Consider the following 25,907-nt stretch of genomic DNA (forward strand, 5'->3'; position numbering starts at 1 on the left):
TGAATAAAGCGCCGCTGTTCTACTCAGATTACGTGATGGAGCCTTCTTGCGCAGACTACATCGGAAAATGTTTCATGCCAGAGTGAGCTAGGCTTGACAGAACTTGTTTAGAAGCAGAATTACTGCTTAAAAGAACAGAAATAGGAGGAGAAAAGAAAATGTTATATTTACAGTGGTGCTGTAAATGACCAGAGATCCGTTGTGGAGGGTTTGCATTCGGAGGAAGCGAGGTAGCGGTTTTCCATTTCTGAGCCAGCGGAGGACAGGGCTGGGGTCTCCGTGGACGGGACAGTCAAGCACAGCAGAGCCACCCTGAATGACTGTCTGAGACATGTGGGCTTCACCCTTCAACACCGGAGGCTCTGGAAACACATAGCATGTGTATTTTCAGATAGAATGTGTCATAATGTAAATATCTATAGAAAGTTCAGTGAGCGGGAATCCTCGAGGATAAATCTCACCTCTGATACGGACGAACGAGAGCGCTCTAATGGAACCCACGCTGTTTGCTGCTATGCACACGTAGGTCCCAGCATCACTCCGAGTCACATTCTCAATGATGATGGAGCTTCTGCCTGCCTCATCTACAGTGGCAGCTGCAACAGTTTTGCAGTTTTACACCACAGTTTTATTTTAAATTAGGCTTTTTTTTTTTAACTGAATGCATTACACATAATAACAAATACAGTAATCTGTGTAGCACTTATGAGCTGTTTAACTGAAGAAAAAAAGGAAAACACTACCTGCATAGGGACTGTTGTTGACAGTCCAGGAGATAGTAGGAGAAGGCGTTCCCTGAGCATGGCACGATAAGGCAAGAGTCTGCCCTTTGTTTAGCATTGCATCGCCTGGCAGCTCCTTGAATGCAGGCCTCATATTGATGGTCAGTCGGATGTCTTGCCTCGCAGAGCCTGCTGCATTGGTGGCTACGCATGTAAACACACCAGCGTCTCCTGACTGTTGAAGGAAAGAAGCAGCAGCTGAGTGTTGCACATGGAACTACAGAGAGATGCAGTTCATAATAAAGTGCAGAGAAAGCATGACATAGAGGCTAACCTCAGCCCTCTCAATGATCAGCTCTCCTGATCGGAGGACGGTGAATTTGCCAGGGAGGTTGGGCACCACGCTGCCATCCTTCTCCCATGACACTTTAGGCTCTGGTGAACCCTGAGCAGCGCAGGGCAGCAGAGCCTGAAACCCTTGGATAACTGACAGTTGCGTCTGTGTAGGAGCAATCACGGGTGGGACTGAAAAGAGACACCACTATTAACACAAACATGGGACAACACAGCGCAGCTTGTAAAGTGCTTCACTCACCTTGAATGAGCAGCCTCATATCATGGCTGGCTCTGCCGGCGGGGTTTTTAGCAGTACACGTGTAAAGACCCGCGTCGCTGCGCTGGGTAGACATAATTGCCAGAGTTCCATTGGAGAAGACGCGCACATGTGCGGCATCAAGCACAGGCCTCCTCTCTTTGTGCCAGGTGACTTCAGGCAGAGGCTGCCCATCAGCTATGCACTCCAGGCTGACTGGCTGGCCTAGCACAGCCATGTACTCGACATGAGGCACGCTCAACACTGGTGGAACTGCAGAAACATAAGATGAGCAGATATTTATTTTCAAATTTCCTAAAACGTATGTAATGTTTCATAAGATTATGAAACATTACATAATGTTATTCCCATGGTGAGATAAAAAATCTGCATTACCTTGAAGGACTAATTTTGTCCGGCCCACAGCTACACCAGCTTCATTCTTTGCCAGGCACTGATAGGTCCCCGCATCACCAAGTGTCACACGGGAAAACTTCAGAGCTCCGTTCGGGAGCACAGCCAGCCTGTGACCTAGACACAGTCACATGAAAATTAATGGCCCACATGAGACAGGTCAAATTAAAGCCCACTGCATGATGACATTGCCTTTCTATCTGTAAAAAGTTCAAACAAAAAAAAAAGATTCTTGTTGGAGTATGACTTCATTGCTGTTAAATGTGTTGGATTCTAATATATGAAAACTGTGCATAATTACAGCAGTGTTTATCTGTCTGTCTCTTTATAAATAAGGATTTTGCTCAAATTTTTTGTACCGTTACCTGTTGCTATGGGAACTCCCTCTCTTTGCCAGGTGATTGATGGTCTGGGGAAGCCCTGAACCTCACAGGGAAGAACAGTCCCATGATTCAGCACTACTTGTACCTCTTCTGCCATTGGCCTGATCTCTGGCAGCTCTGTGTGTGGAAGACAGAACACAGTGTCATATGGTTTCATACATTTTAACATAAACATAATAAGATAACATATGTCCTTGGAGGCCTACCATGCACCGAGAGAGAGATGTGTTTGTGAGCCACTCCAGCTGGGTTTCTGGCTGAGCATGTATATTTGCCAGCATGACTGGGCAAAGCAGCAGTTATCTCCAACTCTCCTGCATTAAAGTGAGTACAAAGAACGTGTTTACAGAGGACTGTGATGTATGAAAATGTAAGGAAACAGCAACTGGTGTGCTGCTTTACCAGTGGGAAGGACGCGGTAGCTTCCTCCTCTGGAGCTCAGTTTGGCTCCACCCTTCGTCCAGGTGACAGTGGGCATTGGGCGTCCTTGTATGTGACAAGGCAAGACGACAGGAGACATTTTCACAGCTGTAACTGCCGTGACATCATCTTCAATAGATGGTGGGACTACGGGAGAGAACAGCAAATTTGTGGGCTGAATTATCTGAAACGGCATTCTACAGCCGGCTGATTTTCACAACACTTTAAATCAATACCTTGCAGGATGACCTCGATGACTCTGCGCTCCTCTCCAACATCATTGACTGCAGTGCACTCAAAATAACCTTCATCCTCATTGGCTGGGGACAAAAGAACCAGAGACCCTGAGGACAGTAACCTGAACAGATAAGCAGAACTGCATCAGCTTTGAAGTTTTTATAGCTGAACGAGTTGTACTGCATACCAATTGTGTATTTGAAGCGTACAGGCATAGCTTTGTCTATACCTGTATGCACCAGGCTGCTGGCTGATATCCAGGGGAGTGCCATTCCTCTTCCAGGATACTTTAGGAGAAGGTATACCTGCAGCCTCACAGCTAAGCAGGGCTCTGATACCAGTGGTTACTGTCACGTTGAATGGACCCGGACTGATTGAGGGACCCACTAATAAGACACAGAAGACCTTCAGCTAAGCTGTTTTAACAATAAAAAATTGTGCTAAAAACTGAATCTGCTGGCATCCCCAAAATCTTCATAAGCTAAGTACTGCTTATACTGTCTTTACCAAACACACGAAGATCCACTCCTCGGTGATCTGAGCCAGCCTGGTTGGACACGGTGCAGTAGTAGCGACCTGCGTTATTCAGCTGAGCTGCATGTACGCGCAACGAGCCCTCGGATAATATGGTGTATCTGAAATGCACGAAAAATGAATGAATTGGGGATACACCGCGTCTGTGTTCGACAGATACAGTCGAGTGTGACGTATACAATTACAGACACCTGCGAGAAATCTCAGGACGTACTTATTGTTATCTTGACGCACGGGGAAGCCGTCTTTCCTCCACATGACCACAGGTGAGGAGTCGCCTTCGACTTCACAGGGTAAAACTGCATCCTGGCCAATATGTACAGTCGCCACTGAGCTGCTCTCCTTTATTACAGGTGGTACTGGAAGTAAAGAGACAGAATCTTGTTGTGTTTAGCATATAAAACTCTTTTTTTTCTCCCCAGACATGAATGTTGAACGACACACCAAACACTCATTTCCCTTAAAACCACCCTAAACGCACAAACAGTGGTTTCCCTTGAAACTTGCTTGAGTAGGTGGCTCTTTTTAAGCCTCTCTTCAAATGATGATGTTACATGTTACCACATGTTACTTCTAATTCTTTACTCAACCTCCTAAATAAACTTCTTGAACTTTGCTCCAGCTACCCACCTACAGTCAACCTTAAAAAAAGTGGCAGCATTAAAAGTTGAAATACGACGGGGGAATTTCTCTTTCATCTCTATTAGTCCTCACACATATAAATATTTAGGAATCTGGATCACATGCAAGTACAAAGTTACTTCCCACCTTTCTAAATTAATACAACACAGAGATTTGATTGGTTTCTCACAAAGTGATTGCACATGTCGCCCAAACTTTGTGCAAAAAGTTGCAGTCTGTTGCAGGCAGGTTGCCAACAGTCTGACTGAGTCTTTGTTAATGAGCAAAACTCGAGGGGACTCAACTCAACGGACTGCCAGTTGGTTGTATTTTAGTTTTATTCCTATAGAGCAGGATTGCTGCTGAGGTCAAATATGTCATCTTTATCCCAGAGTTATCCCAGTTGATGTATTATCAGCTATAATAGTAAATATAACAGTATAGTAGAATAAAATAGTAGAATAATAGTAGACTAATTCCATCTTATAGAAACATTTATGGCAGGTTTCAGTAGCAGTGTTGGTATATTTGACAACCTCATTATCCAGCAGGAAAAATGACTTGAGATAACTTTATCTTATTGGATAAAAAGTGTAACTTTGATAACATGATTAGCAGATGAAAAGGGGGATAAATCACAATATATGTGCAATATTCAGCACTCAGCACATCACACTAGTATTGCATTGTGAAGAACTGTGATAATATCATACCGTGGGGTGTCTGATCATTTCCACCTCGAACAATTAATTAGGCTTCTGTTCTATTGTACTGCAGAGCCTCAGCTACAACTAGCTACTCTTTGCATGTATCTATGACCTTCTTATGTAAGTTCAAAATGAGTCATGATAATGTATTAAAGTGAAAGCTCTTTTAGCTCATTTAAACATTTGTTTGTTTTTTCTAACAGGCATTTCAGAAACTAGTGGCTCCGTGGTGTAGTGGTTAACACATTTGCCTTACATGTAGGTCCCCGGTTTGAGACCAGGAGGCGATAGAAACCCAGCCTCAGGGGCTCTCGAGGTATCGTACTTGCATTTGTCTTATTCCAAGACTGGATCAATTAGAAGGTTACACCACAAAGGTCATCCACTGTTTGGGGTTTTTTTTCATCTGCGACAAATCAAAGCATCCAGATTTATTCACTGTGGCAACCCCTTGATAAATAGCAGCTCAGCGTGCCAGTCATTCATAGCAACACTTTTACTGCAAAACTTTTTTAGAAGCAGCTCCATTGTCTGCAGTGTTTGGCATGACCCCAAAGAATGGCCCACATGCTGGTACTTTGGTCTTTCACTCTCTCCTTGATAACTTGGACTGGTTACTAACTGCAGTAACTGGCAACTTGCTGAGTTAAATATTTGGTTGTCATGTGTTTATGTCTACGGTTCAAAAGTTCAGCAGTTTAAAAACAAGATCTGACAAGTATACTTACAGAGTATTTCCACAGTGAAGAAGAGACTGCTGCTTCCAGCTATGTTGGTAACCACACAGCTATACTGGCCGCTATCCTCAGACCTGACTTCCTGTATCTCCAGGTACTGACCCCCTGCCAGCTGCTGGATACGACCACCCAACTGATACAACAGAAGAAAAGGAAAGATAGAATACGCAAGTCAAAGAGGAGATCAATACTTTTAATAGTGGATGACTTATTTGAGTTCACATTCTGTACCTGCAGTTTGGTTTCACCCTTGTACCACTCTATGTCTGGAGGAGGGTCACTGTCAGCCAGGCACTCCAGAGTGAGGTGACCGTTAACCGGCACTGTCAATGTCCTCACATCACTGGAGCCAAGGAGTGTCGGTGGTACTGCAACACAACCACTGACCATTAAGATTTATGTGATCCACAATAACAGCAAAAAAAGGAAAGTAAAAGAAAAAAAAAGCACCGTGAGCCTGAAGTGGTCCTTCAGGAAGAGCTTGGTAAAGTTATGAGGCCGTGTGGAACAGATGAAGTCAGAATGTAGATCGGGGACAGATATAAAAAGCAGGTGTTTTCACTTAAAAAAAGACATTACTAAAAAAAGTGCTATAAAAAAGTGTGCCACACAGTTTTGAATCATCTAGAAGAGTATGTCTTAATTATAGGAAGGGGGAAAAGAAACACCATGAATTTGGGAAAACACTGATCTAAGCAGTCTGGCAGGTCTTAACTGCATTGTGTATGATTATATTTATAGAAGCATCATTTTACTCAAATATTAACAAGTGGAATAAATGGTGAGTAGTGCACACTCATAAATTAAAGTCAGGCCATCAATAAAAACCCAAGAAAATGCACCCTACGCTGCATGCATGTCATATTGCGTGCAAAACAGCGAGGACGATATACAAGCGGTGCAAGTCTGTTTTTCACTTGTGTAAAAATCCAGACTTTTATTCCTGATCGCGCACAGAGCTTTATTCATGCAGTACCAGGTGCAAAGAGAGGAGGAAGTTAAGGGAAAAGGGGGGCATGACATATTTCTTCCATGCTGAATAATATCCAAGAACAGCTTGTGTTACCTTGGACCCGGACCCAGTGGTTTTTTCCATCCTCTCCGGCTAGGCTGCTGGCCAAGCAGGTGTACAGACCTGCATCCTCGACCTTTAAAGAGACAATATCAATCAGCTTGAGTGGTTCTTGAACGACAATGCTTTATTTAAAAATGTACACTCAACTAAAGTGACGACTAAGGTTTAAAAAGAGTGGGTATGTTTTTCTGTTTGTTTTTTAACAGGAGTGATTGCTTAGAAAATGTCTTAGCGACATACATTGTCTTAAATAAAGTTTTACCCCTTAAATTGCCAATCTAAGGAGAACATGCGCTCGCACAGTCAGTAATTTATACCTGAACTTTACTAATCCTGATAAAGTTTCCGTCCTGCTGAACGATATCAGATCTCTCCATGGGCCGACCATCCTTGAGCCAGCTGAGGGTAGGAGGTGGGACTCCCACAGCAGAGCACTCCAGCTCAAGTGGACTGTTAACTGCTATGGTCAGCTCTTCTGGTGAGTTGGGGCTGACTATCTTTGGAGGCTCTGCATTAGAAAGCAAAATGTGTTAGCTTATTTTCTTTTTCTTTTTCTTTATTACAGATATAAATAAATAAAAAGAGGGTGATCGTACCAAGCACGGTGAGGTTGAAGCTCTTGGTACTGCTTCCAGCCTGGTTACTAGCCACGCAGCTGTAAAAGCCCGCATCTGAGGGGGCCACGTCAGGAAGCTGCAGTCTTGTCTCCTGTCCATCCAGCAGCAGGTTGCGGTGAAGGGACAGCGGCTGTCCGTCTTTCATCCACGTTAGCGTCGGAGGGGGGACGCCACGTGCTTCACAGGATAAAGTCACCAAGGATCCCTGGATTACTGAAACTGGCTCCACCGGTTCGACGTGATTCACACCGGGGGGCACTGCAGACCATAAACACAGAGTGTGACCACCTCCGACCCAGCACGTTCTGTTTTCATGTTATCTACTGTTGGGATTGTACCTTGGACTTGGACATCATAGCTGAGCTCTGCAAGACCAGCTTGACTGCGTGCCACACACGTGTAAACTCCAGAATCAGACAGCTGCACAGGAGAAATCCTTTTTTTTTAATGAAGAAAGAGAACATTTAGAATGACCTCATCCACCAACCTGTAATCTTTTTACAACACAGCCTGTAATCATCTTAACTGACCTCAGCAAAGAGTCACCGGAGAGGAGGCGAGCGCGGGGACTGAGGAGCAGCGGATGCCCATTCTTCAGCCAGCTGATCTGAGGCGGGGGGTTTCCTGCTGCCTGACACTCCAGCGTCACGGCGCTGTCTTGTGTGACCTGCACCTCTTTGGGGATGGTGGTCTCACCAGAAATAGATGGCGGTACTGCCACAGATGAAATAGACTGTGAAGAAATCGCTCAGAAACTTAACGCAGATAAACAAAGCGAAGGGGTGAAAAACCAACCTAGAGCAAAGACGGTGTAGATTTTGCTCTCCTGGCCGGCCGAATTCACAGCCAGGCAGGTGTACGTCCCAGAATCCTCAGGACTCAGGCGCAGCAAAGTCAGTGTGCTGCCATCAGAGGTCACACTGCCAGAGAACAAGCACGCTTTGTTTTCACATCCATTTTTCTCTATTATTTGTCCACATTTGAACCTCGGTGTAATTCTTTCATTATCACCCACATCCCACAGTTTTCTCACAGTCGCATGCAGATACATAAACACAGTCGATTGCTGTCTGATGACCACATAAGCTGGCGAACAGCTGTGAAGCAGCTGCTTGTACAGTTTTTCATGATCTAACTGGGCAAGACACTATAAACCATTTGTTCGTCGTGCACGTCATTCTCTGTGTTTCTGATTAACGGTGACACTTTCCCAAACCCTTAATGAGGGCTGCTCATCGATTCAAATATTTACCATTGTTATGATTACTTCACACTTGACAGAGCGGGGTCTGAGAATGACTTACGCAATGTGACGGGCATCCGATCCCTCCAGAGTCACTCCGTCTTTCAGCCAGCTGAGGCGAGGTGTGGGGCTTCCATTTGCTCTGCACTCCAGGGTCAGCTCCTCTCCTCTGGGTGCACTCACTTCAGATGGGAGGTCAGAGTCCAGGATGGTTGGGGAGACTGAGCAGGGCAGAGATTATTGTTAAACACTTCTTGAAATCATTTCTCTCATAACACACGCTTTAAGAAACCTCGTTACCCTGCACGGTGACTGTGTACTCTTTTCGTGTTTCTCCCTCGCTGTTCTTGGCCACACACGTGTATGTTCCAGCGTGAGACAGGCTGAGAGGCCCCAGCTCCAGCCTGGTGCCTCGAACAGACCACTGCCACTGCATGCTGCTTTCTGGAAACCACACAGATCCACTTAATCTAGCTGTGACACCCTTTGGCACGTCTGCATATCGCCACATTTCCATTTCACTCCCTCCCACTTACCAATAGGAGTTCCATCTTTAAGCCAAGAGATGCTGGGGACGGGTACTCCTGTGGCCTCACACAGCAGAGCAACGTGGGAGCCCAGGCTATAATTTAGAGACTCTCGAAGAGGTCCATCCAGGACAGGTGGAACTGTCAATATATATTTATGAGAATTTAGTCCATTAAAGACATTTGTCTAAAGCGATTTTGTTCCAAAATACTACAGAGTGATTTTTACCATGAACCGTCAGCCTAAAGGTCCTGTCCGCCTGTCCAGCCACATTGGACACTTTGCAAGTGTACGTGCCACTATCTCCCATCTAGTAACCACAAAGGAAAAAATTGTGAGTTGTGTTTTCTTTACAAGTTATAATCCAAAGGGATTTGTGATTTTTTTTTTTTTTTTTTTGGAACACCGGCTTCAAATGCATTCAGATGGGTGATCTCAGCTCCAGCCTGTTAGAATTAGTCAGAATTATCTCAGGGGTCTTTAATGCACCAGATAAAGGAACAGTGAGTGCAGTGAAAATATGTATACATTACACATCAGCACGCTGTTGAAAACCCCTTAAAATCCTTTTTTATGTTTTGTTTGCAGTCTTAAAAAATGTCTGATGAGTCTGACCTGGACTCCTATTATCTCCAGCTGGTACTGATCCATCTTTAGTCCGTTCCCTGCAGCCAACTGGAGCCCATTCTTGTACCACGTGACTTCAGGCTCAGGGAAGCCGTGGGCTTCGCATCGGAGGGTGACTGAGGAGCCAACCTGAGGGGTCACCGAGTCCGACTCAGCATCGTGCCGGGGCTTCAGGGTGGGCACGACTGTTGGTTTGCACATTTAGAGAGGACATGATCTCAGTTTGATTCATTCAGAATTCGAATGAGTCACTCCTGAACTCTTCTCAGTCACAGCTGGCTTGAGATAAACAGATTTTTTTTGCCAGGCAGTGTTTTGGGATTTGATCATCTGTATATGTGGCTGAATTGTGCAGATGGGTCACAGTGTGTTTGCTCACCATAAACACTGAGGAGGATACTCTTCTGGTCCTGCCCTGCTGAGTTGGTGGCTGTGCAAACATATTGCCCTGCATCTTCTAGTCTGGCCCGCAGTAACTGTAGCATCTGGCCACCTATTACATATATATAGGCAATATATCAAATAATGATATGAAATATCAGTGCAAGAATTAGATTCTACCCAATATAAAGCTTCTGATTGAAGGATTTGGGTATTGAAGATGGCCCAGAGGCTAACCTGGCAGAATGTGAATGCTGGTGCTGAAATGGAGGACTTGCCCATCTTTAGTCCAGGTAATCTCTGGAGGAGGGTATGCTTGGACGTCACACAGCAAAGACACCATGTGGCCTTCAGTCACACTAACCTCCTCCTCTTTAGGGCCCGTTATTCTAGGAGGGACTGCAAGAAGAGAAGAGAGTTCCATATCACAGCATCACAGTAAAGTTTTTTTCCTGTTTCCTGTTTTTTTACCTTGCACTGTCAGACTGAAGAGCTTCTCAATTGTTCCGACCTTGTTCTCCGCTACACACGAATACCCAGCCATGTCTGAAACCTGGACACTGAGAAGCTGTAAGTTAGGACACAAGCGTTATTCTTCACTACAGAACGTTATGGTCGGATCTGTGTATTTGCTGGCAACGGTGCACAAAGGTCAGCGATAACTAACTTGAAGCTGAGTCCCATCCTCACTGATGTGGTGCTGTGAGTCCGTGTGCACCGGCTGCCCTTCTCGCAGCCAGGAGACGACTGGAGCTGGGTGTCCAATCACGTCGCAGTGTAGAACCACGGTGCTGTTAACCACTGCTCCTATCTCCTCCATAAACTCCTTTGATGCTCCAGTAATAACAGGAGGGACTATGGAAGTTAAACACAACTGAAATTATTAAGTTGCATCTCTATAATCACAGATTTTATTATGCAAACATTTTAATTACATCTAACTTAGGTATATGTACTCACTTACCTAGAATCTCCAGATCAAAGTGCATGCGATCCTCCCCTGCCTCATTAACGGCCTGACACATATACCTTCCAGTATCCTCCTTCTGCACTCGGGCAATTTGTAGCACTTGTCCCCCTGTCATACATTAAAAATGACTCCTCAGTTACATATAACAACTGCACTAGTGGTTTTACATGAGGTTTTACAGAGTTTTCCCTGACCTGGAAGAAGCACCGCTCCATCTGCAGAGGTTAACTTTTTGCCGTCTTTATACCAGCTGAGCTTGGGAGGGGGAATGGCATTGCTCTCACAGGACAGGCTGATTTGATGGCCTAGCACAACTTCCCGCTTCTCCACCACGTTCTCATCATTAACGTCGTCTTCGTGTCCCAAACCCCAGGATGCTTCCCTGTTATTCACCCGGTGGAAAATCGGAGGGACTAGAGAGACAGCGGCACATTAGAGCCGGATTGCTTTCTATACAAAGGTTTAAAATGAAGTGTTTTTCTAGCTGCTATACACTGAATTAACTGAACACACCTTGAATAGTTACACGAAAGTGTCTCTTGTCCTCTCCTGCAGAGTTGGTGACCACACAGGTGTACTGACCCTCGTGGGACAGCATGGCATTCTCTATGTGAAGGAAGTGGCCGCTCTCTTTAATGCCAGCGTGGATGTTTCCAGTCAGCAGCTAAAACACAAAGAAAATACACAGTTAATGTGAAGTATTGCTCGCAGGAATCTGTGGGTTGATGAATAAATAAAACAGACTGTCTCTGATACTTTGTTCAAAAGTGCTCTTTAAGCTCGATGGAGCCTCCTTAAGATTTGTTGCCTCTTTGAACTACTGTGTCAAGAAAATATTTAGCAGATCTTTAAATGTGGCTTAAAAACACCCAAGACATACAGAGCTTCCACCCACACTCAGAAAGAAAATCATATTTTACATCATCTTTAATCCAATTCCTGCTTCTTATATTGTAGGCCCTGCAGAATATTCATACACGCGCACTCGCATACTGAACAGAATAAAGGACACAGCACATCAAAACACAGTAGGTCAAGAAAAAAACAAAAAAAGAAATCGCACAGTGTTTTATGTCTTGAGGTTTAATCACTGGATTCTTCCTCTATGTCTATAATTAACTGGCTTACTCATCACACTAAATAAGGCGAGTGGAGGTGGGTTGTGCAAGAGGGTTGCTGTAATTCATACCAGTTGCCAATAGAGGCTGGCAGAGGTTAGAATTTGTTCCATCGAAAACACATTTTGATTTTAGGAAGCACAGCTTTTAACGGTGACACACACGGACCTGTCCGTCTTTGAACCACTGGACTTTGGGCTCGGGGAAACCTTTGGCGAGGCAGGACAGAGTTAAGCTCCCGTTGATCCGCACTTTCTGTTCCTGACCACCAAACGTTAGGGAGGTAGAGTCTCCTTCTATCTGCGGTGGGACTAAAGAGATAAAAACATTAAAAATCAAATCTCTCTTTGAGTTTTCACCTTGTTAGAGATGCACATGTGTCTTACCCAGAACACTGAGTGAATAGTGCTTGATGGCAGTGCCAGCTGGATTTGTAGCCCTGCAGGTGTAGAGGCCGCTGCTGTCTCCCTGTGCCGAACCCAGCCGCAGGGCCAGCCCACCGCGGGTGTATGTCAGCTGGGGAGTGGATACGATGGGGTGATTGTCCTTGAGCCAGGTGATGCTGGGTGTGGGTAAGCCCTCGACGTTGCAGGGGAGGATTGCAGGGAAACCCAGCACCACTGACACCTCTGATGTCTCAGTAGTCCCCTTAATAGTGGGAGGGGCTGGAGTAAAAAACAGAGAGCACGTTTATGTTTAACAGCCAAATCATTTTTTACTGGCACACAGTACAGAATAAACAGAGCAACAGGCGAATGCTTTGCTTTTGTGTAGGAAACCTTCTAAAAAGAAATGCAGCGTGTGGTACTCTATTACCGCACCTGACAGAGAAATGTCCCCTTAAAGAGAATTCAATATGTGCACATCCACATGGCTAAATACAATGTTATGTTATGTTATGTTACTATAGAGGCTGGGCATTCACATGAATTATATATGATGCCTCGCAATTCTCTTTCTCAGAGTGTTGCCATAACAGCAGCAATTTAGGGAAAAATGTCAGAGTAATATCCTGAATCTATACAACTGTTTTGTTTTTTGTTTTGTTTTTTCCTAGGTGTTAAATCAATAACTGCTGTTGAATTCAGGTGAGTGTAATTGGAGGTTTACATTTTGTAAAAAAAAAATGTTCAAAACAACCTTGGACGTTGAGTCTAAATTGGCGCGTCTGAGTTCCTGCGTCGTTACTGGCCAGACACCGGTAAAGACCCTGGTCTCTCGGTCTTACTGACTTCACCTTCAGCACCTGGCCATCTTCCAGAAACTCCACATGAGGGTCTCCGTTGCGGGACAGAACCCTGGAGAAAGAACAGAAAGGATGATCAAATCAATTCAGTGAATCCTGCATTCTGTGTACGCTGCTGAATGTCACGTCGATAAAAGAGATTCTTACTCTCCGTCGCGGCTCCATTCCACTCTTGGCGCTGGTTTTCCACTAACCCGACACTGAAACTCCACCTCCTGGCCCAGTACCACAGTTAACTCCTGCATTCGAGACGTTCCTGAGATCACAGGTGGTGCTGGCAAAAAACACCACATACTCAATGACTAGTTTGCATTAAGAATGAATGCTGAATGTGTATCTTATCACAGATCCCCAAACTGGTCTTTCTTGCCGCCTTATACCTTCCACTTAAATATCCATGTGAAAGCAGGTTTATAATGAGCTCACCTTGCACCACTATGTTATATTGTCTATGGGTCTCTCCAGCTGAGTTTTGAGCTGTGCAGACAAACTGTCCTGCATGTTCAGGCTGAACTCTGTAGATTCTGAGCAGCCTATTTCCATTCTCAAGATACACCCCAGGGTTGTCCACCTGCACACACAGAATTCAGCTTGAGTGCATCCACACTGTTTAAATGTTATTGAAATAATTGCCACTTGGTGGCATTGTACCGCTAGAAATGGACAAGATAGCATTTACAGTAAAAACATGTAACCTGGCTTTTAGATTTTTCTGTAAATGGGAATCCAGGATGACACACTCACAGCTTTGCCATCTTTAGTCCAGGTGATTGTTGGAGAGGGGATCCCAAAGGCGTCACATCCCAGCGTGAGAGGCTGCTTCAAGGTGACAGTGAGGTTCAGCGGTTGGCCATTATCTTGAATTTCAGGGGGAACTAAAACAGCACAGAAAGAAAGGTTTATGGACCATCGTTATGTGTAAAATATACTTTTAACAGCAGGAAAATAGCCATGAGATAAGTTCTCACCATTCACTTTTAGCCTGGTCTTTCTCTCCACAGAGCCTGCCTCATTAACTGCCACACACTTGAAGTCCCCACTGTGGCTGGCAGACGCTGCGCTAATTACAAGAGCTCCATCCCTCGCCACGGAAAAGTCGGGCTGTTCGGGGTGTATCTCCAGGCCATTCTTGAACCAGCGTACTTTGGGATTAGGCGAACCTGCAGGTGCAGCGACAAGAAAAGCGAGTGAGGTTAAAATGAGCTTTATTGATCATATCGGACAGAAAGAAGAGTTACTTCCATCTCTCTTCTTCTGTGCAGGATAACTTAACGGGCAAGCAGCCCAGACTACAAAAAAGCCAGCTCTCTACATTTATCAGACAGCAGGACAGCAGGGAGTGGATGCCAAAATGGTTAGAGTCCTTGTCGCCTGCAGGCTTAAGATTTCAAGGTCAAAGTCACATAAAAAAAGTAAAACACTGCATAGAGGAGTGACGGAGGATTTAATATTTAAAATGCAGACATAAAGATTTATTGCTAAACACTGGGATGAGAGTGAGTAGAGAGAGTAAGAGCTGTAAGAAAGATAGTGGTTGAACAAGTGGTTCAAAGACACTGGCGTGTTTCCTCAGGAGCCTTAAAAACACATGTGTTTGGTGGATTATTGGGTGGAAATAGAGCTAGAAATGCCCGACAGAAGAAAACTGGATCAGGGACAAGGTGGAGAATTTTAAAAAGCTTTGTAACCCCCCCCCCCCCCCCAAATAAAAATCCCCACAACAGATTCCCTAACAGACTAACAGAGCAGCACAGAGCCACACTCCCTCGATTTACAGAGGTGTCACATATACAAACACCACTTGAAAAATCAACCGCAGCACCCTTCCTTCTCCATCCCCCAAAAAGCAGGAGAAGACGCAACACAACCAAAGGTGACGTTACTGTCTGTTTCCTCTCAGAACACGTGTTTACAGTTAAAAAGCTCTGAAGCAAAATCATTATCTCATTGCTGCAGGAAATGCATACAGATGTTGTGTTTTAGATGTTAACAGATCTCATTAGCAGGCTCTGAATTTATTTACCGGGGTTGACGAAGTCTGAGATTATCTCTTCCATGTGTTTCTCCAATAATTACCTCTATCAAATGCAATGTGCTTGTTGGTGAATTAATAATTTCCTTCTGGCAGAGACTGTGCTTTTTACCCCTCGTGCAAATAGATCTCAAAGAAAACAAAAGGACCAAAGAAAGTGGGGATCCTCGTTTGGTGCTGCAGGCTGACTGCCTCTCTGGCCCGTCAAGAGCATCAAGCATTTCTGTGCTTGGTACTGTCAACCCGTCCGTATGACTCAAATGAAAGGTGAGGCCAGCGAGGCTTCGTCTTTCTCTTCCTGTGCTTCACGGCGCACCTCAGACATCTCTGTCCTTTATCTGCCAGAAGCAGCCTGTAATTAGGATTCCGCTCCCAGCAGGTCCGACACACAGGAAAGCAGATGTGGCTCACAGAGGCAGGAGGCAGACTGATGTTCCAGCTGTTGCTCCACACTATACGCAGTGCTCACCTCCTCTCATTGAGCTGGTTACCATGGCACAGCTCCACACAAACAATACCTGTTTGCGCGGCCTGCCACTGAGTAGCCGTCAGTCCAGACGGAGACGCGACACCGACGCTTGCCGCATTTTGATAAAACAGCAGGTCCTCCACATCCCTACAGAATGTCTCTCGTTCGCAAATGGATGTTGGGAAATAGAGACAACGGCATGCCTCCGGGTGCTGCAGTGAAAAGAAGCTTCTCCTTTTAAGATGGCAACTAGGAGTCTGTGGTGACAGTGAAACATTCTTTTGATTGCGCACAAAAACACATCAATGTCCTACATATAACATTGATTTCTCTCTTTTTTTCTCCTTTCTGTGTTACAGAAACAAACCTGAAAGATGACAGAGTTCAGTTTTAGGCTCCCCAAAACTTGAATTACACCTTTTTAGTGTGTCCACGCTTACTCATCTGTGAATCCTTCCATACCTTTAGCGGGGCAAGGGATGATGACCTTGCTGTTTGCCACTTTCTCCATGATAACATCTCCAGGTTCGGCAAAGGTCGGGGCCTCTGTGAATAAATAAGAGGTGCAATGACAATTCGTTTTAGGTTTCGGAGTAAGAAGAAGCCTCAATAGGATCTAAACATGATTTGAAAAACCGAACAGATTCTCCCCAATGACCAGAGCGTGCATCATGCTTTGACAGCCTGAGCCAGGCTGACCTCTTTTTCTTATCTCTTTAATCAGACAGTCATATTGAGATCGAGATCGTTTTTTTAAGAGAGAGACCCCAAAAAAGGCAACACAATGTGACAGGACCACACAAACGGCACATGTAAGTCAAACTGAAACCAACAAGTCAAGCGTGAAATAGAGAGAATCAAAGCAATTACAGGGGTTGCTGCAAAAAGAAACAACAGCTGTTAAAGCCTGAACATCTGTAAGAAGAATGGGAAAATCCAGTTTTTTGCTTTTAAAAGATGAGTTTTGGTTTAGGAGAGGTTAGAATGTCCCTGTGCGCTTGATCCCCTTGATGTTGAAAATGAGTAAATGATTAAGTAGGGAAGCTGGGAAAGCATCAAAGGCAGACTGCAGATGAGTAAGAGCGTGTGTCAGAGAGGAACAAGGGCATGGAAATATAAAAGGGGACTGATCGGAAAGAATAATATTATTTATATATCACGTAAATAACAACAAGAAAGCTTGATTCCGTTCTTAACCCGAAGTCATCTCCCTTTGTGAATGTTTGTCAGAAGGTCAAATAGCTCACTGTTTGGCAGTTTGTACGGTCAATGTGCGCCTAAAGTGAATGTGCCTCTAAACGCTGAGAGGGCCGAAAACAGATGCATCATTAGTAAACCTTGACCAGTGACCAGTGATAGTGAATAGTTATTCAGATATCATAGAAAACAACCATGAGTCACAATTTAATAGTTCTGCAAGTGAACAAGCAGGTCTGAGGAATTGAACTCGTGACATTCACCAAGAATTTCCAGCTTGATCTCCAAGGTCTCCTGTCCTGCACTGTTCGAGGCCACACACCGGTAGGCGCCCTGGTCGGCGTGGCTGACCTGCTGGATCCTCAGGGGTGTAACATTCTTGTCCCCAACAGGTGATCCATTGCGAAACCAGCTGATCTCAGGGCTGGGCTCTCCCTGCGCTATACATGGTAGAGTGACTGTTTGGCCGAGCAGGGCTTTCAGGAGGGAGGGTGCTGGCAGTATCCTGGGTTTAGCTGACAAAACAAATATCCTAAATATTAGATGCACATAGTTTTGAACATTGACACAAACTTTATCATATTCAAGTTACAGGCTGTCCATGCTGTAGCTTTGAATAATCTCCAGTTCCTTTTTCCTGCTAAATTTATGAAGAAATAACAAAGGGATGGCCCACAACTACCGATAACCAACTGATTTCGCATCAACTGTCAAACCTGAAATGAAAAAAAAAACATAGAGAACTGTGCATAAAAACGAATGAAATTCCCCAGCTGTTAATGCAATATTGAAGCTCTTAAAAAAACGACAGCAGCTTTCAGTCCATCATAAAACTGTAACTTGAGTATGTCATGGTAAATGGCTTTAAAGTTGCAAAAATCTATCTGCAAAAATATTTGGAACTGTATTCATACACCCGTCTCACATATAAGTGATATATTCACACAGAGACTTAAAGATATTGGCTGAACAAACAAGTTTCCATAAACTTCAACTTTTACTGAAACCCTGTTGAGTTACCTTGAATGTGTAAATTGTAGCTTAGGGACGCGTTGCCTGCTGGGTTTTCCGCAATGCAGGTGTACAGTTTACTATCAATCAGGCGCACATCAGTGATCTTCAGAGAGCCTGAAGGCAAAACAGTGAACCTGGGGAGTGGTTAGGGGTCAAGGACAAAGACATGAAGAAAACTTTATGAGTCACTGAAGATCTACAGCCACTGTGTTCAGATAAAATGGGTGTGTCTGTTTTCTTTTTCTCTCCTATATCTCCTATATTTTGAAGCATGCATATAAACCACCTCCTGCGGGCCAGAACTCCTTTAAAGCTGACTGAGGAAAAGTGGAAAACTGTTCAGTGCTCAGATGAATCAAGACTTTAACTTCTTTTTTGGAGAAAATGGACACCAAAATCTCTGCAGCGAAGAAGAGAGGGAGCGTCTGTCTTGTTTCACTCATTCCAAAATCCTACAGGGGGTGCAATAGCAAAAGTGGCAGCTTGCACATCTGCAAAGCTAGAAAGATTCCAGAGAAACTTTGTACCAGATGATGTCTTTTTGAGGGATGGTCTTGCACATTTCAGCAAAACAGTGCTAAACTGCACACTGCATCTATTACAATGACTTCATAGCAGAAGAGTCTGGGTGTTGAACTGCAGTTCAAAACATTTACCAACTGGAAACATCTGGCATCATGAAGTGAAAAACATGACAAAGAAGATCTAGGACTGCTGAGCAGCTAGAATCCTATATCACATAAGAATGGGACAACATTCCGACAAGTCCCACAGCTGGTCTCTTCAGCTCCCAGATGTTTATGGACTGCTGTTAAAAGAAGAGGGAATGCTACACAGTAGTAAACATGGCCCTGCCCCAATTTTTCTAGATTTGTTGCTGCCATCAAATTCAGAATTAGCTCATATTTTTTTTAGAGTTTAAACATTTGATATCTTCTTCTGTGCTGTATTGTAAATAAAATGTGGGTTTATGAGAGATACAAATAATTACGTTCTGTTTGACATTTTATACTGCGTCCAAATTTTTTTTTTTTTTGACAGGTATACATAAATTGAATTATGCTGTCAAACACTTAGTGGTCCTTATTCAATTATGTTGTTTTGTTGAAATGGAAAAAGAAAATGTGTGAGGGTTAGAGTTCGTAAAGAGCAAGCAATAGCCGGAGTCTGGACCTCATCCAGAGCTAAGTACTCCCGCAATGAGTTGCTGTTTTGACATTTACGATTGTCTGGGATAATTACAATGTGAAAGGGTCAGCAGTGTTTGACCTGATAATATCACCATGGGAAAGGTTGTAGGTTCAAAAAGATCAATGCGGATTTTTCTGTTTGCGTGTGCAGCTATTGTGCGTTTACGACCGCGTGGTCAGGAAATAAAGATAAAGTGAAAATCAAAAGGTTGACTTAATGGTGGAGCTCGAATGAAAGGTCGCACAGGTCTCCAAAGTCAAAGCGTCATCCTTCCTGGGACCAACTAAGTTCAAAGCAACGTTTTGGCCAAACTTGCCATTTGTGGACAGATGGTGGACATCACATACACTCCAGTACACAACCTCAGCTCCAAAGTCAGGCCTTGCTGCAGCCCCCCCCCCCCCCCCCCCCCTAAAAAAAAAAAAGGCAGAAGCAATTGTAGGTTAAAGGAGTTAAATGTGGGTCAGCAACTTTAAAGGAGGGTGTGGTAACCTGAAATGCTACAGAAGCTATCCAGCTGTACAAATGTATAATATACAGCAATGTAAACACACCTCTGCAATTTATGTTTGATAAGTGTGTCTGCTAAGCAACCAAATTCTAACAATAACACGCCTGTCTAAGTGGAAACGGGCTAGAAGCACAAAGAGCTCTGTATTTTAGACGCACATATGGTGTAATGTCTTTCACCCACCCCCCACCTCCCCAAACAGCCGTAGCAGAGACGACAGCATCCAGCTCGAAAACCGAAAGGCGGCCTCTGCAGTGGTTAATCTGAGCTCAGGCTACAGCGGTGCTGCTCCGCGTGACATGAACCGCCCCTCGTGCTCATCCATCACTCCCCACATTGGTGTCATCTGTGTACACAGTGCGACTGGCCAAAGACTAACTGGGACAAATTGGCCTCATCAGGATCAGGTCTCCTGTGACCAAATCTTCTGACTCAGTATTGAAAAAAGGAAAAAGGAAAAACAAAAAACTCCCTGCCTGGTACTAGTCTAAATACTTGGATATGAGATAAATATCATCTTCCACTGTTTAAGTTATTTTAAAAATCAGCACCCCTCGGTTATTTCCTCCGAACCTCCGAGTGTAGCTTAAAGGAGTTAATGTTCCTTTACAGAGCCCGCTCCTTTCATAGGTCCCTGCGTATGCAAAGCATGACGCTGGGTTTGTTCACAGGGGTGTGTTATTCTCATCAGACAGGACTAGTAAAGAGTCAGCATGTTGTTTTACTGCCGAAACACCGCGGGGAATCTGAACATCAGACAGACACAACTTGTATCTCTTCCACTGTCAGTTCACTTTCCGCCCCTCTTCCTGGCACTCCCTCCCTCCAACGCCACCCCCCACCGTTTCCTTCTCCCTGACCCCACACAAGTCATACTGTAGCTGAGTCACAACGGCTTTCAACTCCCTCTGTCATTCTTCTATCTGCACTAAATGATTCGGCCTGGTGTCTGGCCCAAAGAGTCTGCCTGTCATCCATCCAGCTTGTGTCTCGGGGCAGCCTGCCTGCCTGTCTGCGCCCAGAGTGACCACACATGAAAGCCAGGAATCAGGCAACCACGTGGGACCAGATGTTCTACCTCGGTTTAGCCAACTGGTGATGCCCGCACACAGCTCTCTAGTCTCTGCTGCCTCTGCCTGGCCGCTCTTCCAGAGGCATTACGACATGTTAGCAGAAGCTTTGAACAACAGCCAGAGCTCTTTGTAAAAGCTGACTCAGGTGTTAGTTAAGTCAGAGGTAAAGTATGGTTAGTGCTTTTGGATTATGTCAGCTTATATTTGAGACATTTAACTGCATGATTGTCGGGGTGAGGTAAGGCTTCCTCTTACCCAGCTGTGACGGGGGGGATGGGATGCCCGTTTCGGCTCCACGTGACTAACGGGGAAGGACTCCCTTCAGCTTCACACGGGAGAACAACCTCTGCCCCCACCTCTGCAGCCATGTTTACTGTGTTGTCGTGACCAGTCACGCCCATTATCTTTGGCACAGCTTGAACACAACAAAAGAACTTGTTAGACGACCACACAGGCACTTCCTTTACAATTCCAAACGCAAACTGTTTGCCTCCGTTCGCCTTACTATTGACACTCAGCTGGATCTCGCGACTAGCATAGCCCACAGGACTGGTGGCAGTGCAGATGTAGATGCCTGCATCTTCGGCGGAGGGGTTGGGGATGTGGAGGTGTCCCTCAGAGTCAGACTGAAGAGTGGAGCTGTCCTTGGGCAGGGGCTGCCTCCCCTGGCAGAATAAGATCAGACAGAACATATTATATTAGAAAAGTCCTCCACACAAGCGTGCGCATGGATACTAAGATTAGTTCAAGGTTTACAACCCAACCTTTGATGTCTAATGGAATTACTGGCCGCCCCTTTGGATTGCTCTCTATCTGCAGCGTGCACACACAAGAACCGGGCCGCTGCGCATCCACTCGCTCTGAACATTAAAGCGCTTTAACAGATACACTTTTATCTGACAAGAAGGTAAATTTACTTGACTCTAGAGTAACATTTTGAAAATGTTAGGGGAAAGGCCGGGTGCAATATAAATCCGGCTCAGTTCAGCAACATGTAGACAACAACAGCATGCTGACCTCGTACAGGGTAGTAGTAGTACAGGGTATGTAATAGTGGCAGGGTATTTCATCGGCCATGTTTTTGTTGCCTTTAAAGAAAAGATGATATCACTGCAGTTTGTAATTTCAGTGGTGGAAGAGAAACAGATGCATTAACAGTATACAAACTGCCGCTTCTGCTTCACTACACGTCAAAGATAAATGTACACTTTTTACCAGGCAATATTTATCTCACAGCTTTAGCAACATTACAAATTATTAATCAGTTATATTGCAGCGGCTGTCAAAGGCAACGCTGCAGTACCGCACAAGCTGTAATAAGATCTGTTTTTGCATCCTGGATGGATCGAGAGCGTCGGCTTAGCACCGCCTGGTTGCACATAAACTTTTGTGTTTTCTTCTCGTGATATGATGAAGTGTTGTACTAGGAGGGGATACGGAAAAGTCTTGAAATAGATTCCTAAGGTACAATAAAAACAGAGTGATTTGCACCAGTCAAGCAGCAATATAGTAAAGTTGCCATGGTTACTTCCCTCCCTGGTCAGGTTAATCAAGTCTTGATTGCAGTGGAAACTGTTTTTGTTAGTGGTGTTATGTTTTGTTCTGTTTTTTTTGTGTTCTGACAAATCAAAGAAAAGGCCAGGAGGGGAAAAAAAGAAAACTGTTTGAATAAGATAAAAAAAATGTAATTGTATTTATGTAAATGTAATCACAGTAAGTGAAGGCGATTTGAAGTGCTACAGATGTTTGTGTAAAATAAAAAAAATATCCCGAGTAACTCAGTGAGCCTCAAAATGAATTCAGAATTAAAAACCTTTTTCATTATCAGTCATTTCACACTGATTTGATTCTGGTTTTATTAATATCGTTATGCTTGTATTGACTGGCATGGTCCAAGATTGCACTCTTAAGGATAATCTAGATCCCATCACCGCTGGGTATTGATTTTTGCTGCTGCCTGATTGTGATAATTATTTCCAAAGTGCTAATAATGACTCATTGTAAGCTGGACTGATACAAAGGGTTGACCTTGGACTAGACGGTGCTGTGGAAGAACGAGCCAGTTAGTCACGCTTGATTTACTGAGCCGAAGCCGAAGGTTGCGAGTGTTACCTTGGACCAGACAACATCTGGTTTGGGAACGCCGGTGGCTTCGCATGATAGCCTGATGGCTACACCCTCGTTGGCTATGTAGTGGTATGGACCAGCGCTGATCTCTGGGGGCACTGTGGAAGAATAAGGTCGTAAAACACAGCTGTCTGGTCTGACTGAGCGTGAAGAAGCGATCTGCTGCTGCATTACCACCAGCCTCAGCTGACCAGCAGCATCGGCGTTTGAGGCATTTCTTCATTACAAACTGATGATGAACCGTGATCCTGGCTGTCTGTCATTACATGCTCATGACCCCATTTATCAAAGCATGCAATAAAGCAGGCCCTCTCTCTGTGATGACAACAGGTGGTCGATTCATTCAAAAATTGTTTTCCATGCTGAGTTGGCACATTTTTGGCTTAATTGTCCAATTATATGGCCTGTGGTTGCAAACTTTGCACTGAGAAAGTGTATTCAGTGAGCGAAAGGGTCTGCTTTTAGATTAGGTTCATATATTTTCTTGCTGATATTTTATTAGTGCACATTAAATATGACGATAGAACCAGATGTAGGAGATGTAAGTTTAGTTTAGCTTGGATAATGGAAGCTTAGTATAAAGACTTGAAGAAAGTGGGAAACAACTAACCTGGCTGTGCCAAAAATGTAAATTACACACACAAATTTGGGATTTTTCAGCAGGTCATTTACTACAATAATTTGAGTCAGTTACTTTCTGGAGTATCTCCAAGACTATAAGCCTGTCTTAGCTGCTTGTGCTTATTGTTTGCTGGCTTTGATTTTATTGGTAATGTGAGTGTTACTATTCCTTTACTCTCCTACCGTGAACCTCCAGGCTGACTGTGATGTTCGCGGAGCCTGCCACATTAACCGCAGTGCACACATAAATCCCAGTGTCCTCTGGGATGGCTCTTTCGATGTACAAACTGCCATCGCTCCTCAAGAACATCCTTCTGTTCAGATGGAACTGTGCAAACGAAAAAAGTTAAAATATCCCTGTCATACACAAACACAGATATGATCCATGGGAGAGGCAGTTTTGAGTTTGATGTTTTTACCAGCCTTACAGGTTTTCCATTCTTGGACCAGTGTCTTTCTGGAAGAGGAATTCCATCCAACAACATGCAAGGAATACTAAGTGACTGACCGCTCCCGGTGGTGATCACTGGGGCGACTTGGGCCAATAGAGGTGGCTCTGCAAGAAAAAGGATTTGAAAAGATTACTAAACAACAAGAGCAGGAATATATGTCTTACAGCAACAGTGTCCTACTGTGTGTTTCGGCTATATGCATATATGGGATTACAAAAAGATCTTACCCAGTCCAGTGACACTAACTCTGGCCTCAGATTTGATGGTTCCAAACTGGTTCTTGGCCTCGCAGATGTATAGACCTTCATCATCCAGCCAGACACCTACAGTCAAACACATATCATTGAAAAATGCACCCCGCTGCACATTACAATACATCTGAGAGTAGCAGCATCATCACACTTACCAAGAAAGAAAACAGTCTATCTAAAAAAACAAAATAAGTTCATGCTAATAGCAGCTAAGACCCCTACTCAGTAACAACTGGTATTATTGGCCTGACAGTGCTGTAATTAGGAGCTAAAAATAGAAAATAACAGGATTAATGGGTTTGGCTCACTGTCCCACTCAGTAAATTCTCTTGAGATCACATCTTGGAAGATCAACATATGTTTCAATTCTTCTGTTCTTGCAAATATTGAAGGATGCCAGGATAAAGCATTAAAGGTAACCCGTGAGGAGCACGATTCAAGGAGATAGTGGCGTTTGAGCACTACGCAATATGAACAGAGACATTTCTGAAACTGCAGGTAAAAAAAATAAAATAAAGCCATCTGTAGCAGATGGAGCCAATCAGGTCAGAGGGCAGCCGCAAATGGAAACAGTGACAGAACCGGCCCATGTAAATATGTCTGTTCCTGTCCAATATTATATTTCACACTATAAACATTTAGTCTCAGGAGCACAAAGCATCACGGTATGTGGCTAAGAATAGTCATGTTTCAGGCTGGAATATCTTCCAGAGTTCACAGCTTTGATCCCCCTGCCCTGATGAGGACAAAGACAGACGCCTTCTCTTGCCAAATAATTAACAGCATTTTAAGGAGAGTCTTTTCACAGAGCAGAGATAATGCTTTTGGCAGGATGGATATTCGAGAGGCATCGGTTTACTGTAACTTTACCAATGGCAATGACATCCCGTCTCTCCCGCCTCTTAAGAAAATGTTAGCTGGATTTAATATGATACTCTTCTATATATACTTGCACAATTTGAGTCAAGCCAGTTCGAGCAGGGAAACCGTGAGGCTGCCGCACAGCACACAAAAGCTCTTTGCTGTGATAACTCACTCTGGATTAGAATATGTCCGTTCTCCAGCTGCATTGTTTTACTGTGGCTGTCTGAACGCATGAGAATCTGTCTGCCATCCTGTCTGCGCCAGGTCACCGTCGGCTGCGGGAATCCCCGGGCAGTGCAGGGGAGGGTGATATTCTCCCCGACATTGGCTGTCACGTCAGCCGGTGCCTCAGAAAACAATGGACCCGCTGTGGAAGGAAGAGTGGTGCCAGATGGATGTTTTTTCCTTTGTATAAATGTGAGAGAAATACAAGTTTTATGTGGAAAACTGTAGTGTGGCCTCACCTCCAACCACCAGACTAACACTGCCAGAGGAGGTTCCAGCAGAGCTGCTCGCCACACAGCTGTACTGACCAGCGTCGACCTCTTGCACGCCACGAATGTGCAGCGTCCCGCGATGTACGTCCTGCTCAACAAAAGGGGCAGACCCCACCTCGAGTTCACCTGGAAGTACGAGCAATATAAGCGTGTCGTCCTCTAACAGAGACATCTCCACAGTCCTTTTAATAAAAGCACTGTGTATGGCGTTAACTCACCTTTGAACCAGTGGACAAGAGGGGACGGAAAGCCTGTGGCCTGACACTCGAGAGTTGCATCACCACCAACAGTCACTAGCACAACCTGCTGTGCCACTGTTATTCTTGGTGCCTCTGCAGAACAAAAAAATCAGTGGGATGAACTTTTTATTCCAGGGATGTCCAACTCATTTTACATCATAGGCCTCGGGACTTTGATTTTAAACGGACCAGTGAAA

General features: G+C 44.5%; 1 protein-coding gene across 1 annotated transcript in view; it reads right to left on the bottom strand.

Annotated features, from left to right (window-relative positions):
- The window catches only part of hmcn2 (hemicentin 2), a 45,295-nt gene that overhangs the window by 7,467 nt on the left and 11,921 nt on the right, over nucleotides 1-25,907 (bottom strand). The window contains exons 14-65 of the mRNA XM_085179449.1: nucleotides 25,690-25,803; nucleotides 25,439-25,597; nucleotides 25,147-25,341; nucleotides 24,087-24,182; nucleotides 23,836-23,963; nucleotides 23,591-23,735; nucleotides 22,772-22,884; nucleotides 21,165-21,324; nucleotides 20,915-21,074; nucleotides 17,891-18,018; nucleotides 17,134-17,385; nucleotides 16,136-16,219; nucleotides 14,141-14,332; nucleotides 13,917-14,047; nucleotides 13,599-13,743; nucleotides 13,320-13,446; nucleotides 13,067-13,224; nucleotides 12,313-12,591; nucleotides 12,095-12,237; nucleotides 11,322-11,472; nucleotides 11,003-11,221; nucleotides 10,803-10,916; nucleotides 10,506-10,693; nucleotides 10,310-10,406; nucleotides 10,076-10,237; nucleotides 9,837-9,950; nucleotides 9,446-9,642; nucleotides 9,059-9,140; nucleotides 8,839-8,970; nucleotides 8,603-8,746; nucleotides 8,364-8,523; nucleotides 7,855-7,979; nucleotides 7,590-7,773; nucleotides 7,398-7,495; nucleotides 7,039-7,317; nucleotides 6,760-6,950; nucleotides 6,434-6,515; nucleotides 5,599-5,735; nucleotides 5,359-5,500; nucleotides 3,517-3,661; nucleotides 3,276-3,403; nucleotides 2,998-3,154; nucleotides 2,768-2,889; nucleotides 2,514-2,678; nucleotides 2,318-2,425; nucleotides 2,094-2,228; nucleotides 1,711-1,845; nucleotides 1,318-1,587; nucleotides 1,057-1,247; nucleotides 744-957; nucleotides 462-596; nucleotides 172-362 (exon numbers count right to left, since the gene is read on the bottom strand). Of these exons, the coding sequence (XP_085035575.1) occupies nucleotides 172-362; nucleotides 462-596; nucleotides 744-957; nucleotides 1,057-1,247; nucleotides 1,318-1,587; nucleotides 1,711-1,845; nucleotides 2,094-2,228; nucleotides 2,318-2,425; nucleotides 2,514-2,678; nucleotides 2,768-2,889; nucleotides 2,998-3,154; nucleotides 3,276-3,403; nucleotides 3,517-3,661; nucleotides 5,359-5,500; nucleotides 5,599-5,735; nucleotides 6,434-6,515; nucleotides 6,760-6,950; nucleotides 7,039-7,317; nucleotides 7,398-7,495; nucleotides 7,590-7,773; nucleotides 7,855-7,979; nucleotides 8,364-8,523; nucleotides 8,603-8,746; nucleotides 8,839-8,970; nucleotides 9,059-9,140; nucleotides 9,446-9,642; nucleotides 9,837-9,950; nucleotides 10,076-10,237; nucleotides 10,310-10,406; nucleotides 10,506-10,693; nucleotides 10,803-10,916; nucleotides 11,003-11,221; nucleotides 11,322-11,472; nucleotides 12,095-12,237; nucleotides 12,313-12,591; nucleotides 13,067-13,224; nucleotides 13,320-13,446; nucleotides 13,599-13,743; nucleotides 13,917-14,047; nucleotides 14,141-14,332; nucleotides 16,136-16,219; nucleotides 17,134-17,385; nucleotides 17,891-18,018; nucleotides 20,915-21,074; nucleotides 21,165-21,324; nucleotides 22,772-22,884; nucleotides 23,591-23,735; nucleotides 23,836-23,963; nucleotides 24,087-24,182; nucleotides 25,147-25,341; nucleotides 25,439-25,597; nucleotides 25,690-25,803 (8,003 nt within the window). The remainder of the gene's footprint in view (nucleotides 1-171; nucleotides 363-461; nucleotides 597-743; nucleotides 958-1,056; nucleotides 1,248-1,317; nucleotides 1,588-1,710; nucleotides 1,846-2,093; nucleotides 2,229-2,317; nucleotides 2,426-2,513; nucleotides 2,679-2,767; nucleotides 2,890-2,997; nucleotides 3,155-3,275; nucleotides 3,404-3,516; nucleotides 3,662-5,358; nucleotides 5,501-5,598; nucleotides 5,736-6,433; nucleotides 6,516-6,759; nucleotides 6,951-7,038; nucleotides 7,318-7,397; nucleotides 7,496-7,589; nucleotides 7,774-7,854; nucleotides 7,980-8,363; nucleotides 8,524-8,602; nucleotides 8,747-8,838; nucleotides 8,971-9,058; nucleotides 9,141-9,445; nucleotides 9,643-9,836; nucleotides 9,951-10,075; nucleotides 10,238-10,309; nucleotides 10,407-10,505; nucleotides 10,694-10,802; nucleotides 10,917-11,002; nucleotides 11,222-11,321; nucleotides 11,473-12,094; nucleotides 12,238-12,312; nucleotides 12,592-13,066; nucleotides 13,225-13,319; nucleotides 13,447-13,598; nucleotides 13,744-13,916; nucleotides 14,048-14,140; nucleotides 14,333-16,135; nucleotides 16,220-17,133; nucleotides 17,386-17,890; nucleotides 18,019-20,914; nucleotides 21,075-21,164; nucleotides 21,325-22,771; nucleotides 22,885-23,590; nucleotides 23,736-23,835; nucleotides 23,964-24,086; nucleotides 24,183-25,146; nucleotides 25,342-25,438; nucleotides 25,598-25,689; nucleotides 25,804-25,907) is intronic.

Source organism: Neolamprologus multifasciatus, chromosome 12 (genome assembly GCF_963576455.1).
Source record: "Neolamprologus multifasciatus chromosome 12, fNeoMul1.2, whole genome shotgun sequence".
Taxonomy (NCBI): domain Eukaryota; kingdom Metazoa; phylum Chordata; class Actinopteri; order Cichliformes; family Cichlidae; genus Neolamprologus; species Neolamprologus multifasciatus.